Source organism: Kwoniella dendrophila, chromosome 7, assembly GCF_036810415.1.
Source record: "Kwoniella dendrophila CBS 6074 chromosome 7, complete sequence".
Taxonomy (NCBI): Eukaryota; Fungi; Basidiomycota; class Tremellomycetes; order Tremellales; family Cryptococcaceae; genus Kwoniella; species Kwoniella dendrophila.
The window spans coordinates 1735470-1755415 of NC_089482.1; the positions used below are offsets into that span (position 1 = coordinate 1735470).

General features: G+C 37.8%; 6 protein-coding genes across 6 annotated transcripts; 2 read left to right on the forward strand and 4 right to left on the reverse strand.

The window, feature by feature from the left end:
- Nucleotides 1-625: 625 nt before the first annotated feature.
- Nucleotides 626-5825, reverse strand: L201_005841 (uncharacterized protein; the record flags this gene model as incomplete). Its single annotated transcript, XM_066221569.1, has 7 exons — nucleotides 626-1137; nucleotides 1225-1441; nucleotides 1527-1883; nucleotides 1990-2312; nucleotides 2389-2640; nucleotides 2707-4780; nucleotides 4845-5825. 7 exons carry the CDS (start codon nucleotides 5823-5825, stop codon nucleotides 626-628), a joined length of 4716 nt encoding a protein of 1571 aa, XP_066077666.1.
- Nucleotides 5826-6767: 942 nt separating this feature from the next.
- L201_005842 (uncharacterized protein) lies at nucleotides 6768-7268 on the reverse strand (the record flags this gene model as incomplete). The annotated part of the gene is made up of 1 exon (XM_066221570.1): nucleotides 6768-7268. One exon carries the CDS (start codon nucleotides 7266-7268, stop codon nucleotides 6768-6770), a length of 501 nt encoding a protein of 166 aa, XP_066077667.1.
- A 674-nt stretch (nucleotides 7269-7942) lies between these two features.
- On the reverse strand, nucleotides 7943-8608 carry L201_005843 (uncharacterized protein; the record flags this gene model as incomplete). The annotated part of the gene is made up of 1 exon (XM_066221571.1): nucleotides 7943-8608. One exon carries the CDS (start codon nucleotides 8606-8608, stop codon nucleotides 7943-7945), a length of 666 nt encoding a protein of 221 aa, XP_066077668.1.
- Nucleotides 8609-9542: 934 nt separating this feature from the next.
- L201_005844 (uncharacterized protein) lies at nucleotides 9543-10619 on the reverse strand (the record flags this gene model as incomplete). The annotated part of the gene is made up of 7 exons (XM_066221572.1): nucleotides 9543-9576; nucleotides 9706-9828; nucleotides 9971-10083; nucleotides 10166-10206; nucleotides 10287-10314; nucleotides 10374-10435; nucleotides 10607-10619. 7 exons carry the CDS (start codon nucleotides 10617-10619, stop codon nucleotides 9543-9545), a joined length of 414 nt encoding a protein of 137 aa, XP_066077669.1.
- Nucleotides 10620-11035: 416 nt separating this feature from the next.
- On the forward strand, nucleotides 11036-11885 carry L201_005845 (uncharacterized protein; the record flags this gene model as incomplete). The annotated part of the gene is made up of 3 exons (XM_066221573.1): nucleotides 11036-11199; nucleotides 11280-11602; nucleotides 11671-11885. 3 exons carry the CDS (start codon nucleotides 11036-11038, stop codon nucleotides 11883-11885), a joined length of 702 nt encoding a protein of 233 aa, XP_066077670.1.
- Nucleotides 11886-13088: 1203 nt separating this feature from the next.
- L201_005846 (uncharacterized protein) lies at nucleotides 13089-19923 on the forward strand (the record flags this gene model as incomplete). The annotated part of the gene is made up of 8 exons (XM_066221574.1): nucleotides 13089-13182; nucleotides 13228-13560; nucleotides 13615-15984; nucleotides 16055-16090; nucleotides 16147-18780; nucleotides 18835-19005; nucleotides 19093-19625; nucleotides 19792-19923. The coding sequence occupies 8 exons, from the start codon at nucleotides 13089-13091 to the stop codon at nucleotides 19921-19923; spliced, it is 6303 nt and encodes a 2100-aa protein (XP_066077671.1).
- Nucleotides 19924-19946: the final 23 nt, after the last annotated feature.

Sequence of the window (19946 nt, forward strand, 5' to 3'; positions counted from 1 at the left end):
AAAATACCAAGAACCACAAATATAGAATTATATACAAATAGCTACACACAAAACGGTCAAATGGCTTTTTAAGGTGTCTTACCTTTTTTTTCTCCTTTCTTTCTGATTCAAAGTATTCTTACTTTGACCCTGACTTAGCCTCCATACTAACGTTACATTTACATTACTATACGACCTTCGTCCTGCTACTGCACTAAATTATTGAACTGAAATACTTTAATCCAATTAAGCATGATATGTTTTGAATCGATTTGATTTTAGCTGTGGTGTATAAGTCGAGACTCGGGTTGAGCTATTGAATGAGAACCATAAAACGCTTATATGAAACCCTATGGTGAGACAATGAGGAGAAAAAAGGGGAAACGGGGTTTCGTTAGATCAGGTTCATGTGGTGGGAGTATTTCATCTATGTATGTATGCAAAAACAATGAAAAAATGAGAAACATTCATGTTTGAGAGATTGGACTTTCAAACGTTTGTTACCATGGCTAGTAGTAAAATATGCAAGAAATGCGGATGAACAGATAGATAGGTAGATAGGTAGATAGGTAAATCGGTGAACGATTGGGAAGGATAGGTAGGTTCTTCTGCTGGCAAAAGCATGAAAGAGTGGAGAAAGTCCGGTTTAACCTACACTATCATGTAACATTCTAGTTATCCTTTCTTCTTCTTTTTCTCTAGGTTCTAAAACTTGTGAAACTTCATATAAATCACCACCTTTTTCAACTTCATCTAAACCTCTCATTATCCAATCTAAAACTGATTTACATTTCGCTAAATTATAAGGTTGTGATTGATATTGTGCAATATCTCTTAATATCTCTGCATTTAGTGCACGTTTAAAGAAATTTATTAATGGTTCATTTTGAGGTGTAGTATTATTACCGCCACCTGCGTTCAAAGCACTCGTATTGCCACCAGAAGTTGATGTAGGAGTCGAGACTGAATGTAATGTATTTGAGTTTGAATTTGAATTTGATGATAGGGAAGATTGTAATCCACGTGAATTTATTGTACCTGATAAAGATGATGAAGAAGCTGAAGTTGAAAGTCCTCTGTTAAGTGATTGATTGGCACCGGGTTGAATGAAATTCTTATTACCATCTTCGATAAAAGTCAACGCAGACAAATAGAAACCTATGTACGCATATTACATAGAGTATATTAGCTTTTTTACCTACGCAATCGTCAAATCTGATATACGGTGTCAAAAATTAGACTCACCAAAGAAAGGTACGCAAGGTGGATTGATAGTCTTCAACATATCTCTATAATTCGCAAAGTTCTTAGTTGAATCCAAAGTTTTATCCAGATCAGATTTCATTGCTTGAGTCTTCGCACTTAGTAATTCTTTTGTCCGTTTTAATCTTGTTATTGGTGCCGAGTTCAATCCTGCTACTATACCTGCCATCGAAGAGAAATTATTCAAATTTCTACATTCCTACAAAGTATCAAGCATTTATTATCAGTCATCATTTTCTCTTCCATCTATCTTCAGATAATTTTGCGATAAGCTTGTAACTTACAACAGCAACTTGTATCAGAATTTTCATAGCAGTAGCTCTTTGTCTTACATCTTTTGAGCTTAATATATGTAAGGCAACCCAACCTGCCATTCTATTTGCAGTTAAAATGACATTTCTGACATTTGGTGCGTTGATTGAACCTGTATTTTCATCTGCCCAAGCACGATTAAGACATTCTGAAGGTTTTATACGTTGAAAATGTACGAATTCAACTATAGTTAATTGTCTTGCAATTTCCAAAGGTGATACATCAGTTAAACGTAATTGTCTTCCAGTAACTCTAGGTAATAATGGTGCAGGTGGTGATAGTAATGATCCAGATGCTGATCCCCTTGTTTGTTCAGGTTCACCTTGGCGCTGTGAAAAAACATTATGATCGTCAGCTTGATTCGCAAAGCATGTATCAAGCGAAGCATTTCCAGAATAGCTATTCGTCTTTCAAGCAAGGAACGCTCCAACTTACCCTTTTACCAACAAGAGTCAATAATTGTTTACTCATTAATTCACTTCCATTAGCTAGTAGAGTAGTATTAGCGAATTCTTTAATTCTATCTAAAACTTCATGATCTGTTTGTTCAATATAATGCCTTTCTAACCAAGTTCTTAAAGCATTAGCAACACGTAATCTAATTGGTGCTTGTTTCTTAACTTTCCATTCTTGAGCTTGTTCTGGATTTAATCCATTCGGTAGTGTTATATTATATCTTTCAACTAGGTGTTCGAATAATTCATGTGCATTTGTAAATGATCGAAAAGTAAGTAAGAATGCTTGAAAGAATGGCGTATCTATAAATTTTCATGATGGAGATACCGTTATTAGCGCTAGCGACTTTCTAACACGGCTGAAACAAAGATTACTAACCCGTCGAACTATGTTGAGTTAATCGTACTACCAAAGCCCTCAATGATCCAGCTTTAACACCTCCTTTATCATCAAAAATAATTTCTCCAGGAATGAAATCGTCTGATAGATACCATGGTGTTTCAGGAGGTGCAGGTGGAGGAGGGATAGTAGCATTCATAGACATTTGGTTGATAGGAAATTGTGACATGTCTTCTCCTAGAAGTTTCGCTAATTTCTTGCTTGGCGTTTTGTTACGTTGAGATCCTCGGCCTGTTCAGATATATCGATATGAGCACGAGAACTATATAATAGTGTACTATACTATACAATACTTACCATCTGCATCACTTTCTGCTCTGTTCCTCCTGAAAGCTTTCAAAATACTCGTTCTATTACCTTTTGTACTACCACTATCACTTTCAGTTTGTTGATAGGCTAAACTGGTTGTACTACTTGTTCTACTTCTTTGCGGCGCTAAAGAAGTCGTACTTGCCGATGCTGATGCTATTGTTGAAGCTGAAATAGTAGCGGCATTACCAGTATTGGTCTGTTGATGTTGATGTTGATTTTTATTTTGAGAAGATGATGCAGTAGATGATGGCATTTGTGCAGGTTTATCTCTAGATTCATTATAATCATCTGAATCTAAAAATTCTTCCTCTAGTCCTCTAACTTTATGTCTTCTTGATATCGATCCTGAAGAAGTTACACCTTGACCACCTCCACCAGCACTGAAACTAGCTCTTGAATTTCTTGATGTTGATGAAATGATTGATAAAGGTCTATTTGAATCTCTACGAATAGAAGAAGCAGAAGAACCAACAAGATTATTTTGTAAGTGATATTTTAATGATCTGATTCCAATTTGACCTCTAATCAAGCCTTGATCAACAGCTGCTATCTGTTCACCTGAAATGATTAATAAAGTAGGTAAAGCTCTAAAAGCTGTTGTTACTGCTAATGAAAGTAATTCAAGTGTAGGTCGTATTTCTTCTATATCAGTATCAATAAAATGTATCAATTTAGTTGCTATTTGATTGATTTGCAGATATGAATTATCTAAATCTTTTATAGCTTGACGTGCTTGATCGACTAAATGTTCATATTCTCTCAAATCATCTTCTCTAGATTTAATTCCATTACCTAAATCACCATTATCACCACCATCAACATCAATTGAATTCGCAATATCAAGTAATAAAATTGTTTCTTGAAATCGGGTTGATAATCTAACTAAATCTAAAATATCATTATTTGATGTGGAATAATTTACAGTTCTTAAAACAGAATCAAAATCATTTTTGATTCTTTGACATTCTATGACAGAATTTTGATCAAGTGGACGAAGAATCATACCACCATTATCTGTTTTACCGAATCCCCATTTAGCATTTAAAGGTTCACCTAAAATATCAAAACCTAACCAAGCATTTATATGTTTACCTTTAGCATTATCAATACCTTCAGGTTGAATTGTACCTGCTAAAGCAGAATTTGGGAAATTTGATAAAACATCTTTCACTTTACTTGCTGATCTCATAACTTCAGACCAGATTGATAAACCATTTTCAGGTATTCTTTTGGATATCACTGCTGCATGTGTATTAGCAGATAATAATCCGATACTTCCAATTAAAGTCATATCTCCAACCCAAGTAGGTCTAGGTAAATCTTCCATCCTATCTAAAGGTCCAACATATCCAAATGAGCATAATAATTGTCTGATGGCCGATAATGTGTTTTTATGTGATGAATTTAACATTTCAACAGCACTTTCTTCTCTCATTATAGCTGCTATCATACCACTTTCACTACCTAAATCTTCAGCTCTAGACATTTCTTCCTCAGCAGCTGAACCAGCTACGCAAGCTTCAAATATTTCCCTTAAAGCATCATTCACATTATCCATAAGTAATCCCATTGTAGGTTTACTTTCAGGTCGAATAACAGCTCTTAAAGCATCGGCAGTCTTACGTTCCCATTCTTCAACTGCTTTTCTTTGTAATTCGACAGACGCTCTAAGTGGTCTTGATTCTGATCCAACACTAAGACGTTTCATCCCAACACCAACGTCTGTCATCGAGGTTGCATCTCCCTTATTCGGGGGAAGATCTTTTCTAGATTGACCAGTTAATCGATTGTAGTAAAACCATTCTCTACCATCATCACTGAGTTTAGCCACCCAAGGATAAGGTATGTCGGTGGATGTTTTGGGAGGCGGTCGGAAATCATCGTCACTGGTGGTATTTTTTAGCAAAGTCGAGATAGACGGATTGGATGATAAAGGTGTTCGAGTGAAGAAATCATCGTTATTCTGCTGAAAGCCAGAGACGTCTTCTTCTTCGAGACCCATACCTTCTATAGGTAATTCCCACGAATCTTCTCCTGTCTGTGTATTGTGATAGTACACCTATCATTGTTCATCAATTAATAAGGGTATTACAATATGTGGATGACGAATGGTTATAACTTACTTGACCATCAGGTGTTATAGAAGGGATCCAAGCATCTTGCGAAGCATTTTGAGATGAGTCCTTATCTTTTCCTCTAATTATAGGTAATTGAGTTGAAGATGAATGTGTAGATACAGCTGAAGGTCTAATTGTAGCATCTGTCTCTTCTCTTCTCCTTGTGGAAATCCCGAATTCATTAGCTTGATCATTCATCAAAGCTTCGGCCTGAGCTCTCCTTCTTCTAGCTTCTTGCGCGAACGCTTGATTATCGTCTAATCGATCATCTTGGATTTCATGTTGGTTTGATCTAGATACAGGTCCAGATCCAGATAACATTTCTCTGGCTAACTCATCCAAATTCGAATCACCTGTCCAATCACCCCATTCACCTCTCAATACATCATCCATTTTTAATACATCTTCTTCTCCTTCTACTCCGCTTCCATTTTGTCGAAATTCTTCTTGTTGCGAATTTACATGATTATTATGATGATGTTGATCTTCATTCTGATACTGTTGTTCTTGTTCAAAACGTTGGATATCATCTTCACCTATATCTTCAACATAATTACTTGGAAACCAACCTCTTTGTCCATCTAACATACCATCCCACCAACCACTTTCTAATCTTGCGAAAACCTGTATCAGGTCTCCAGCTGAAAATGACAATGCACTGTTATCGGTAGCTTGAAAATCAAATCTTGCCCTAACTAAAAAAGGTTCATCACCACCATCTCCTCCTCCTTCCATATCATCACCTTCATGCCCTCCATTTAAAGCTCTGCTTGAAGAAGAATGGTGCTGCTGCTGCTGCTGATAATGCTGATCATCCATTCTACTTGAGCTTCCTCCACTTGTTTGAGGTGATCTCTGTAATTGTTGTGGCTGTGTGGTTGAAGAATGACTATAAGATGGAGATTCGTTTCCTGCTATAGCTTCTAAAGCTGAATAAGGTGATGTTACCGATGTTGTAGAGAAAGGCCGTGAGTTCGTATCTGTCATAGTGTGCATTAAGTTGGATAGGTGCTGTTTAAGGTAACGTATGTCGGTCGTAACTGAGAATGTTGTCCGTATATTTGTTGGGCCACCGGATAAGATATCAAGAAGGGGAGATTTGGTATTTGATGACGAATCTGGGGTATCTTCTAATCTGCTCGCATTTCGTTACAGGACTAAAGTCGATGTTGCTGAATTGAAAGAGATCACCATTACAGCAACAACGAGAATGAGATATAGGGGATAGAAACGTCAGCACAAGTTACAGAAATGGGAAAAGTAATAGATGATTGACGATTGATTGTTGATACCCGACGAGTGAAACATTAACAATTATCACTAAATCAACAACATTCGGGTCATGGCGCGTATCAACCTATCTTACTCCTCTTCACCTTTTACGCACCTTTGATAGTCCCTCTTTCTTATTTATTCCATTCCTGATGAATTTACGTTGCTCAGTATATAGTTTTATTATCATATAGCTAGCTTGAATCATCTGCATTGGGGATATAGCGAAACCAAAAAGATCTCAACCTAAATGAGGTGTCCGTGCTGATACCATTCAACGACAAATTACTGCGAATTGGTGAACACGGACTACATCACAATGCACAATGCATAGGCAGTCGTTCGGACAATAATGACCAGGGTCATTAATGTAGCTCCCGTCTTTCGGTCTGCATATTTGCATCCGAAATGACAATCAAGTAGAGGTCGTATGCATAGATACATATGCAACGGAGATCCTTCATATACACACATGAAAGGGAAATATCAAGAAGCTCCACTTCTAATTGATCTTACCAAATTACCAGGTAAAGACGGCGGTCAAATACGAATATATGGTATGTTCCTTTGGCCTCCCTCCTCTCCACATCCCAAATATCGTTCAAGTTTTGTCTCATGGATGGGTGATCTCATCAGAGATGTGATCTAGTCTAATGCTCAAAAGCCAAATTTTCTACGGATTTCCTCCCTGTTTTTATCCCACATAGCTTCCTGATAACTTGGTGGCTCATCTTCTTTTACCTGTTCTTCTTGTCGTTCCGATATTCTTTGATTGGAGATGCGAGAATGAGTATCATCATTCGATCTTATAGTTCTCCTAGTATGGACAAGCCTTCTACTGATAGGCTCATCAGTGCCATTAGCAATTTCCCAGAACCGTTTCCTCAGATATTTTGCTTTTTCAGTTAATGGAATACCATCTACATCATAGAAAAGAAAAAGTTTCGTACGATCATATGCTGAACTACAAGTTGATATCATTTTATCCAATAGTTCATTGGTACTTGCTTTTGTACTTGATACATTAGTGGTATCATCGATATATTGAATTTGCGATTGACTGTTGGTGCGAGCTGCAATTGATGCTGTCATTGTTGCTGAAGGATGATTACCATACCGATTATGATTGCGTGTATTGGGGGTTGAGCTTGATGACATAATGCTCTAATTCCAGACTGTATGGTGAAGAAGTGAGTTGAAACTACTGTATCTGATCAAGTTGAACGATGTATGAATAGGTTGCTCGTTGAGGCCAAAATATCGGAAAAGAGTGGTAAACGTGAATAAGAAGTTCTGTACGAGTACTGTAAGTTAGCAAATGTCACCCTCTCCTGCCTTCTTTATAGCGAAAGAGTCAGCTTGGATGGAAATTGTCTCCTTCGATCCTTTTTAGCTTTCCTTTGAGCCTGAAGGAGATATGAGACACGCTGCAAATGATAATCGCCTTACACTTTCGTTTGTCTCACGACGATTCTGATATTGAACAATTTTCTTGATTCCTCTACACAAACCAGAAGGGCACAAACATCCAACAGCTTACTTCAAAACCAGTTGCTTGTACGAGGTGGGATTGACACACTCAAGGAAAGTTGCATTTTTACAGTCTGCATTTGTTGGTAGTCTTAAGGATCGAAACTTTCTGGGCATTGGGAAATTGCATGATGAATTGAAACGCATGATCGCTTATTCTATGGCTTTTGAAATCGATATGACAAGACCGTCAAGTTCACCTTACACGCAACAAATTCGCTGAAATCATTCAAAAATCCGTTCCTACTCAAGCTATACACAACATCTTTCAACTACAAGACCATATTCAATTATTTACAGTTCTATTGATGACCACCTGATCTAAATGATTTGCTAAGGTCCTTCCCTGATCCATTACCACCTAAAAGATACATCATAGCTTTCATCATTCTTTGTCTATTACTTTCCTCTTCATCAATATCCTCATCGATACCGTTTCTTTTAGATGATGATGATGAAGGCTCGTGAACAGTGTCAAATGACATGGTTACTTCTGTATCATCGTAAGGATTTGAAGTTGGTTTCTTTCCATCTCTTTCAAGTGTCTTGAGCTGATGGCTCTTATCATGATCATTTGATGATATCGCATTTGGATCGATCTCACTATATGGAGGTGGTTCCGACAATTCCATAGCATCATTGTCAAAGACTACTGAATCTAAATCAGATTGTAAGGTGGAATAAGCGGTATTTCTAGACTTTTTATTTTTTCTGTTTATTGGTATACAGCATGTAAATGCTGATTGAATACTGTTTTTAGTATTAGTAAACACGGATGAAGCAATGGTTGAACCTTGGTCATATATTCTTTGATAGGCTGCATTTGAGGATGAATCCACTTGCGATGCCGATCGATCAACAGTGATATCGTTTTCTTCCAAGAAATCGTCTAATGAAGGTCGTAAGAGGTCACTTTGATCTGTTTGATCGTCACTAAACGTAGTGTCAATACTTGATCTCCCCGGCATAATATTGGTCTAGCCAAATTGAACTTGAATTTAAAATTGAATATGTGCGATCCTGAAGGAGGGCTGAGCTGGGAAATTAAAGCAGAACTTTAATAGGTTGTGAGTTATAGCTAAAAATTATAGGATTTAATAACAAAGTTATTTATCATGAGTAAACATTACGAGTATTTCGAGTCAATCAATATATACAGCCTAAGAAGCGTCCAAGAGCATCGAGGTATCATATTTGAACTTCCAGCTCCGTGTCAAAGTCATACAGCTGAAAGGAGGACGTTCTTCCTCTGATGACGTATGTGTTTTATGATGACCGCACAAACTGTAGAATGTTCTCGTATTTTCACCCACTCACTGCCAGAACGAAGCCTTTGTCGACATCAAAGGATTTCAGTAGAAAAGGGAGCGTGTCAGCCTCAAATAGTGGAGGGAAGATACGTTCGATGTTGTGCAAGGAAGTGAATTTGATCCTTTGTTATAGCGCAAAAGAAGTTTTGCCTGAAGGCCATTCTGCGCATGTTGGGTGTCAATCAAGTCATTTTGTGGGATGAGTTACTCCTATTGCGTGATAGCGTGTATCTCGCCAAAAGAGAGTATCGCGTATGCTGGCACTTCTTGAACGTCTTGAGGTAGAGTAATTATTCCAATAAGATGCATCCACAGATAACTTAACAGGAATTTCCGCTCTTCTTGAAAACGTGACCCATTAAGATGATATGGGTTATTTCTTTTCATATTATGCTCATATCTACCTTCTTCTTCCTCACTTGATGCCTTTCTGCTATGTAATTGTTCATTATATTATAGGAAACATCCACTTTTCTCTACGTGTACTCGTCTAAATCTCTTCTTCCTCTTTCTCACTCTAAAATTTTGGATGATTCGAATTTTACTCGAATTTAGGTATATTGTCGGATTGTATATTGTGAGGGTCAAAGAATTAATCACTCTCGGAAATGAGGGCAAGGATCATTCTACAAATGGATAACATTGATTAGCGGGTAGGGAGCATGACACGAGATGAATCACGTATCCCGTAATCGCACGAGAAGACAGTCTTCTTTTACGATACAACGTTGGCTTGAATGTAGGATATAACTCACCTATAGAGGTAGTAGAAGAATGAAACCAAGTAGAAACCAAGCTTGATGAATGATTCTTTCTTGTGTCCTGATAATGTACGGAAAATCTCTGTTGCATCGTACATGTGATTTTTGGCCATAATCCTATTTTGTTACAGTAGTGCAAGATTGGTAATTGAGGATTAACGAATGAAAAAGAATAGGTAGGAATCATCACACAATCAGCGGAACGACTCATTGTAATACTTCAATGATTTGGCCTCAAAAGCTGAAGAGATAAACTCACTTGTTCACATTGTATCCTACTAAAGGAGCATTCAACAAGAAAGCTAACCATTGACCAGAAAGGAGGAAACATAAAGTAAGGAAAGCATGTGCGATCATTTCAGGAAGGACAAACTATATATGGAGTGAGCAAGACTCAGCCAATGTTCTCATGGTATAATACACAGAGTCAAAGCTAGAGTAGAACGATACCCACCTGGTTGAGCTTGTTACAGAGATCAATTGGGTTGATGTAATCTATCATATATGGCATACGTTACAATCAGCTATGTTCCTCCACGCCGGGGAAAAGGTCGCAGGAAGGCAGCTGAACATACCACACTCGAGATCAGAGAACATAATGATCTGTATAAGATAGACATTAATATTTGTATTTAAACGTTTGTCACACGAGGGATACTTACGAAGAATACCATTGTGAATAAAAGCACGGCAGCCATCAAGACCGCGAAGAGGAATAACCAGCCTGGTAACCGTGCATCCGTGGTGAAGTAGGTGTAATTGCAGACAATTTTCGTGGATATATTTGTTCACACGGTCGACAATAGTTGAGAGACAAGGTGATTATTGAAAGGTGAGAGAGTAAATAGATTAGCGCCTATTCTCTTATCCCATTTTCCACTATATCCTAACTCACCTTCACCACCCATTTTGAATATACTAGATGTACTGTTTTAGAGGATATATAGATATGTATATTTAAGAGTGTATGATATATGCTAAAGTTGAATTTAACAAGAAAGGTTTAATGTTAAAAAATTAAGAAAGTAAGAGAAGGAGCATAAGAAAAGATGGGAGATGACGATGATAGATGTTTAGTTTTGGTGAGTTTGTTGGTGCAAACCTAGCCTATACCTGATGATATCAGGGAATGTCGTGATGTAGTTACGTAATATTCAAAATTTCAAGATTTTTGTATACAGTTATTTTGAGATTGTTTTTGCGGAGAGGTAATGGTAGATTTTTGTTGTGTATATCATATCATACAAATCCATCTTTACCTGATCTCAAAACTCTTTTCACAAATTTCGTATCTACAAAGCTTGAAAAAAACCAAACAGGAAAAATGGCTAACCCAAGACAAAGATCAAAAGCAAAATCACATAAATCAACTAAACCAAGTATACATAGAATACGTAAATTACATCAAAAACAAAGAAGAGCACCACCTTTAAAAGGTCCTGAAATTTTACAACAAGGTTGGGATAAGAAGAAAACTGTATTTCAGAAGTATGTCTCTAATTAATCTGGACTTCTTAATATGTGTGATGAATGTCAAACTAATATAGTTACAATATCATCTTTGATAGTTACGCAGCATTAGGTTTATTACCTTCTATACCTATACCAAATCAAGCATCTTCATCAAGATCACAAAGAGTTAAATTACCTATTGTACCATCATCAGGAATAGATATAGACGAAGAAGATGAGCAGGTACAACCTAAAGTTGGATTTGGTAGAATTATAAGAGATGAAGAAGGAAATGTTATTGATATAATAATCGACGAAGATGAAGAACAAGAAGCAGTGGTTGAAGGAAAAGAACAAGGTAATAATAGTAGGAATATACCTTTTGAGGCAGATCAAGGTGAAAAACCACAAGTAGTTGGAAAGACTGAAGTTGTAAGACGTAAGTTTTTTCGTATTACATTATTCAACCAACATAGTATATATACTGATTTATGTCTGTAAATATAGAACTCGAAAAATTATCATCAACTTCAGCACCTGTAAACAGACATTCATCAACATCAGAAAAGACTTGGTTAATAAGTTTAGTCCAAAAATATAATGATGATTTTGAAAGTATGTCAAAAGATAGGAAATTAAATGTATGGCAAAAAACACAAGGTGAAATCAAAAGAATGGTTAGAAAAGCTGGTGGTGTGGAAAAATTACTTGGTCAAGCTTAATCTGCTTACCTGACTTGTGCGGTTTCATTATTTTGCCTGTACTTTGTACCATATTACGAATTGTACTATACTTTCCAAATGCAATGCATAGCTAGCACACGGCATGCTTGATCTTGATACGATGTAAGAGTTAAGAGATATGTATGCATAAGATTACATGCTACAACATACATAGTCAACCTCGGTGCCGACGGTCAAACATCATCACACATCCCACATGGGTTTTGTAACATATTCAGGCACTGATGGATGAGAAAGGACGAGTGCCACCAAAAATATGATGAATAGTTGACTATTGTTGACTGTAGGTGACTGTATGTACTATGTAACCGTTAGCATCCGTACCTATACAAAATAACTATTATGCCTCCCATTCTATCTCTCTCTCTCTCTCTCTCTCTCTTCTCTCGCATACAATACTCTCTCTTCCCCTCTTAGAGGCCCACAAGGCCTTTTCTCGCTTATACAGCTTAATATCATTACTCGTACTGTAGTTCTCACATACATTACATTTCCATAGCAAATTGCCAAAACAAGAGTGCATTTCGTGGAAAATCAACCGGAATTTGGATATAACCTTTCTTCAACAAAACGGTCAATCCTCGACTCATCCCAACTTACGACAATCATTGTGTATCTCCTTATCGTCAATTACCAATCCAGTAATCCCGATCACACCGGCAGAATTAACTTAGTAATCCATTGATTCTGGTATCATCAACTGAGACGGATTCATAGCTCGCACGACATTATCCAACAGTCTTTTCATTCGCTACAGGTAGCTCGTGTGACAATAACTTAGTTACTCAAATCGTCAAAGGATCCCTTTGGAATAGTCATCGAATCGCCTTCAATCAGATAACTACAAGTTATCAGATCAATATCAAGATCAAGGCACCAAACGTAGCGTCTTGCACAAGTTATCCAAAGAGATCACCTCCAAACAGCCCTAAAGACAATCCTCTAAATCTCTAATATCACAAGAATCCAGTTCTTCTTTCGACCCATATAGTCCCCAAACGAAGCGAGAGAGGATATCATCATCCCCTTCCCACTTCCCCTCTTATCCTTATCTACGGAAAATGAAGAATCAATAATCCAGTAAGACCAATGGTCTTCTGGTAAATACCGCTTTCTTTCGTTTTCCACCTCACCTTCTCAACTTATATCCTGTCATTCAGCAAAACGAATTAATTCGATATAATGACGAACTTTGTATCAAATATAGAAAGTATGGTAGAAGCAGGAGTTAAGGGTATAAGGGAATTAGCAGAAAACGTACTGAGTCCGACTTCAAGTAATTCAGAACAACTACCTATAGAAGGTATACCTCAATCATCAGAAAATGGCAATGTACCGCTTCCTCAGCCTCCCCAACCTCAACCTTTGAGTATACCATCTACCAACTCATCGTTGACAAATAACATAACCGCTACGCCTATTCAACAAGGTGGTCAGAGTAAAATAAATTTACCTAAACAAGACCACTTGATACAGACATTGGACGTACCTTCAGGATGGATACATTTACAATCTACATACCTTGATGGAGATGTAGGCCAGAAGAAAGTCAGGTCATTTGGTATTAAAAATCTCGTTGACACCGATGTAGAGGTAGAAATAGACAGTGACTTAGGTGGACAATTAGTTCTCTGGTTAGGAGAAGAAGAGAAAAGTAAGCTAAAATCGACTTCTCATCGCTAATCGCATAACTGACCTTCATCAATAGGCACAAGCTCGTCTGCCTCATCTACCTCGTCTTCATCAACTAGTGCTGGGTCACCATCTTTACACATGACTTTACCTCCTTCATCAGCCGTTTCCATTTTCTTCGCATTCCAACCTACCCATAGTGTTCCTGCTACACCAGCGTCCGAATCTTCCCCTTCACAATACGATGATGGCGGTTTCACTCCTCGTGTCAAACCTGTTCTGTCTCGAACTCACTCATCAGAAATATCCCCTGTAGGAGTTGGCTCACCTAGTGATGGTAGATCTTCCGAATTGAGCTCAATGTCTGGAAGTTCAAGCTATTCTGTCGCTGGAAGCTCGAAAGGTTCTTACTCTATTCAGTCATCACGTCGACCTGAACCAGTACACAGAGCTTTCTCTGTTCATGGATCGATCACAATACGAGCTATTACATCAGCTACATCCCCTCTGCAAACAGTTCCTGAAATACCTACTGCTCCACCTAATCTCGCACATCAGATCATCAACCTACCATTCTTCGCTACGGTTTGTCGATCACTCTTTACAGCTGCTCCTATCAATCCTCTGCAAGGATTGGTGACAGGATCACAAGTATCTTCGGGTGAACTGGTTATCGATTTTGGCAGCAACTCAGTAGTTGCAGATAAATATTATCGCGATATTCTGTTGGTCAATCGATCGGAAATCGAATTGATATGGAAAACAACAGTCGTCTCTTCACCGTATAAAGATGCAGTATGGTTCGAATTACGGGATTTAGATTCTGAAAATGTTTTTGGTGTCGATCACTCCTCTCAACCTGTACCACTACCCGCCTTATCTTCAAGGCATTTACGTTTGGAAATGAGAGCAAAAGCTGTTATATCTGAATTCGATTTCACATTTTTGATTTCAAATGCTAATCAATCTGGAAATGTGGTGACTTGTAAAGCTGTGGGAATGATCTTACCGGAAAAATCAGATGATCCTCTGGTACTGCTAAGTAGCAATAACTTAGATTTTGGTCAAATCATCGACGGTACATGGTCCAGGCAAATGATTACCTGTAAGAACAACGGTGATAAACCGATAGATGTCAAATTTTCAGCAACGAAGGGATATGATGTTGTTTTCAGATTAGCTGGTGTAGCTGGTGAAGATTTGGACGAGGATATACCTATGGAACGACCTAGAATTGCTTCGACTAATCTGTCAAATACGAAGAATGAAACTAGAAAAGATCCAGCTTTGACTAAGACATCGACAAAAGATGGTAGTCATAGAGGAAGAGATTTGATGCAACAGCATCAACAAAGTGCTTTAAGAGATCCAAGAGCTGAATCACCTGTTTCAAATACTACCGGTACAGCTCATAGTCAAAGATCAAGACCTACATCATCGATTTATAGTTCTGAAATGTTGGGTGCTTCATCTGTTCCAGGCGATTTCGGTCGACCATGGTCTCAAACACCAGCGAATAACGACATCGACTCAAGCTCTGCATCTGGTTTTAGCGATCATGCTTCCAATCATGGCCAGGACAATACCAGTCAAGCCCATAGGGAAGCATCTCAGCCGCCTTCAAGACCTCTTTCAAGAGTAACAAGCAGAACATCGAGTTACTTGTTACATACCGGAGATGAGCTAGATGGCGATTCAGTAGGAGATGATGATGAAGGTTACCTTGAACCGCCTTTCTTCGGTGGAGATCCAACCAACTCGAACAATAATGCAAATCTACAAGTCAGGTCCACAGTCTCAAATGCTGTCACATTGGCAAACGAGCAAGTCATCCATAATCAGATTGAAGAGGTAACCATGAGACCTGGAACAGAATATAGGATTTATGTGTTACATCGACCACAAATTGATATGGAAAATCCACCTGGAATAGCAGGTAAATTGCGAAAATCCAACTTCAAAGTTTACTTGGAAACGATACAAGCTCAACAACACTCAAGATCATCTTCAAACAATAAATCATCATCTAACACTGACTCCCTGATAAAAGATCTTGGCATGTCTTCGTCTGCAGCCGCATCTATATCGGCACAATCCTCTTCGAATCCAATTACCACTAATAGTAGTAATAACAGAAAAATAACAATAAATTGTTCAATTGAATCATGTACGTCATTAATCACTTTACCTGAAGGTAAAATACTAGATTTTGGTCAAGTTACTGTAGGTGCATCAAGATCATTGCCAATCAAAATCCAAAATTTATCGGAATTATCAGCAAAAGTTGAAATTGCTGCTATATCAAAAGTCATCTCATCGAATAAAAATATGATAATAATTCCACCATTCGAGGTTATCGAAGAGAAAATGGAATTCTTCCCAAGAAGGATAAATGAAAAATATGAAAAAGAATGTTTTGTAAGGAATTTGTTGAATAGGAAAAATGGTAAGCCCGCAAACCAGCCTCATCGTTCCGATTAAGCAATAACGCTAATTCCCCTTGTCCGATCATGTAGATCAAGTAGTAGAAATAAGATCAAAGAATGTTGACGGTAAGTTGCGACAAACTCTGAAGTAGAAGCACTCGATTGACCATCTGCTCTTATAGTCTACAATCTTACCCTCCATTCTCACTTATATCGAATACTCACACCATCAGGAAGTAACTTTCTCGATTTCGGTAACGTTGTCATCAATGCTCCTACGGTTCGAACTATGCATATTGAGAACCTTTCAAATACCCGACTCTTACTTGATCTTTACGCTTCTCAACCTGAAGATATAGGATTATATGTTAAAGCGGAAGATGTACCTTCGTTACTTGGTAATGCAAAACCTATACCCGGGAAATATACGGAGAATGACACTGCTTTGGAAAGAATGATATCTCCACCTAATGGTGAACTAAAAGAAAGGTTCATGGAAACGCTGCAGGAGTTGAGTGAGAAAAATTCAAATGGTGGTATGGTTAAAAGTAAAACCAAAGTCAGAGAAAAAAGTAACACGAAAACCAAAAAGGAAGAAACCGAGAAAGACGGCAAGACTGTAGGGCAACAGGTTGCTGCAGCTCTGAAGAAAGGTGGAAGAGGAAGACCTGTACAGCTGTACGGGAATTCTGTTGTCTTCAAAGATCGAACTCTGCTAGAACCCCACGAATACCTCGATCTCGCATCTGGTCCACCAGTCTGTGCCCATCGGTCCCCTAGAGCTAAGCGGTTTACCCTGCTTGATACCATAGAGCTGGAGGATAAAACCAAGTTGTCTGGACGACATGAGAAAATACCTAAACTCGACTTCGCAGCTGTTGCTAAGGCCACTGGACTAGTTGGAAAAGAAGCAAAAGCAAAGAAGAAACATCCTCATCATCCTCATCCTCAAGTGAACAGTCAAGTCCCTTCAGAATCTACCTCCACAATCCAATCTCCAGGTCAATCAGGCAACACTTCAGCTTTGGCCTCACCCAAAACCAAATCCAGGACTGTACCACCTACTCATGATCCTTCACCTGTTAATATATCTCCTGCTCCGCAAAAGCCTGAGATGCACCTCAATTTAGCCGCCTTAGCTTCCCAAGTCATGCAACGTATAATACCCGAAACAGGTGGACAGAAATCTCCAGCTTTAACCGCCAAAAGGCCAATTGACCTCAAGATGACGGAAGCTTCCTCAAATGTACCGATAGACCCCTCAAAAATGTCTGTGGATGAATTACTACTTGCGATCGAAAAGCACGATACCTTGAAATCCTCAGTCACCCATTCAACGCTGGAAGAGGAAGAAGCATTTGTCAAAAGAACGATAGCCTTGAAGAAGGAACTTCAGAACGTCATCTCGACTGGAAAGCTCATACCTGCTAGAGCAGTTGATGTTGAATCCAAAAAGACCAAGGCTGTTATAGTAGTTATGACACCTAATGGATCTACAAGACCACATGTTGGAGTACGAGCCAAAAGAGCCGATTCGAGAATTTTCATAAAATTAGTAGAGTTTGATAAATCATTATTGAACGAAGCTGGAAGAGGTAATTGTTCTATAACAGATTCAAATGGTATAATTGATGAGAAATTAATTGAAAAAATAACGTCTGAATTACCTATTAGAGATTTGATAATTAGAAGTTCGTGTGTTAGAAGTGTTTTAGAAGTACAACAAACAAGTATCAATTTCGGTGGATGTGATAAAGGTGAAGTTAAAGAAAAAACAATTGTTATACATAATAAATCAGATACGATTGGATTATTCAGATTAAGAACTTCAGGTTCAATTGCATCGGGTGATTTGAAATTAGGTTTAGGTAGATATGGTGTTATTTCATCATTCGGTAGAAAAGAATTCAAGAAATTCAGTTTTACACCTAGTTTGGTTGGAAATTATCAAGAATCAATAACAGTTGAAAATGTTTTAGATAATTATAATGATCAAATTTTGAGCGTTAAAGCTATAGTTAAGAAAATTCCTGCTTTTAAAGTTGAACCTTCACTGTTAGATTTTGGTATTATTCTATCTTCCTCTTCTTCTGAATCTAGTCAGGACGCGCATGAACGGTCGATGAATACGAAGAAGGGACAAGGTAAAGACAGTATACTCGATAATAATCAACAATCATTTGTTTTGACTAATTTATCAAAACATGAAAAAACATTTGTCATCACGATAAATGGATTAACATCAAAATCATTTGCTACATTGAATTTGATCAGAGATGAAAAAGATGTTGGATTAGTTTTATCTAAAAATGAGGAAGAGGAAGTTGAAGCAATTCTACAAAAATTGAAAATTGCAAAAAGGAAACAGAAGAAAGAGAAAATTGAAAAATATCAGAATAGATTAATTGAATTAGGTATCAAAGATTTCGATAAACAAGCTGACAATGATAATGCTAATGTGAATGAGATTGATGAAAAGGCTCAAGATCAAATACCTTTACAGGATGGTCAACTTACAGAAGGTGAAAAACCTAAAAAAGATGAGACAGAAGAAGAAGAAGATATCATAATTGCTACACCTCAAACTGAAATCAGTCAACCTATTCTAGATTCATCTCTCCCATCATCACCAAAAAAGAAGGATTCTACAGATACTATACTGTCACCCATCGTTCCTTCATCCGAACCTCTCGTCAAAACATATATCACCACTCTGAGTCTGACACTTGCACCAAACAAAAAGACAAAAATACTCGTTGATCTAGTGCCACAACCGGAAAATACTGTCGGAAAATCATCATCATCATCGGGTGGAGGTGATCAGCTATTACTTCCGCCCGATAACGACGTCAATGCAATTGATGATAAAGATGATTATTCAGAAGATATTAAAGCTATTATAACAGTTCATGATAAAAGAAATACGGATGAAACTGTTAGTATACCAATAACTGCTATAAAAGGTACACCTGAGAACACACAAAAGGAATCGTTAGAAAAAGCAGTCAAAATGGCTGATAGAGCTAAAAATACTACTTCAGGTGAGTTCAACAGTTCCTCAAATGTCATCCGACATTCGTTCACTCACCAAGTGATTTGACTGATACTGATGTTCACGTTCCGTCTAGAACCTCTTCCTCTTGCATTGATGCAACATTCCCTTGATCTCACACTGAACTGTGAAGTATCACCCACAGCTTTCTGCGTAGGATCAACTTTGTTTTTACCTTCATCTTCATCACACTATTCAACATTATTATCGACAGACAGATTCAGTCAATTCCCTTCTTCTAGCACAGGATCAGGATCAGGATCAGGGCTGATATTAGGTGATGGATGGAGTAGACAAATACCTGGAAATACACATGCAGAAGCCAATGCATTAACTAATTTTAGAACTAAATATAGTGAATTACAAGCTTCTTTTGGTGGTTGGGGTTCTACTAGTTCTTCGACAACTGATTTACAAGATTTAACAAATCAATCTGAAGGTTCGTCAACAGTAAATGGAATAAAACAGAATAAACAGTTACCAACTATTGAAGAAGTTTTGAAAGATGCTGATTGCTATGCTACAATGGAACCTTGTTCAGTAAGAACTTCTGGTGGTCCAAGTTGCGCTTTGGAATTAGTCCGAGCTGGTGTTAAAGCTGTTTATCTTGTGAGTTCTGTTCACCTCTTGAATTGAAAATCTTTCTTCACTTCCTCTCTGTACATTCTTTCCGAGCATCTCCTTCATGGTTCTTATCGTTATTTTCCGAGTGAAGATATACATGTTTGTTATCGAAGCTTTTACTGACATGGACTTCTTTATCTGCATAATTTAGGGAGTCGAGGAGCCACCAGATTTCGTTCAATGTGAAGGTGTACGTATTTTAGAAGATGGAGGTGTTAAAGTTATACGTACAAGCGGATTAGAAGAAGCCTGCTTGAAAGCTGCTAGAAGAGGAAGAAATTAGATTATTCAACCGTCCCCATTTTT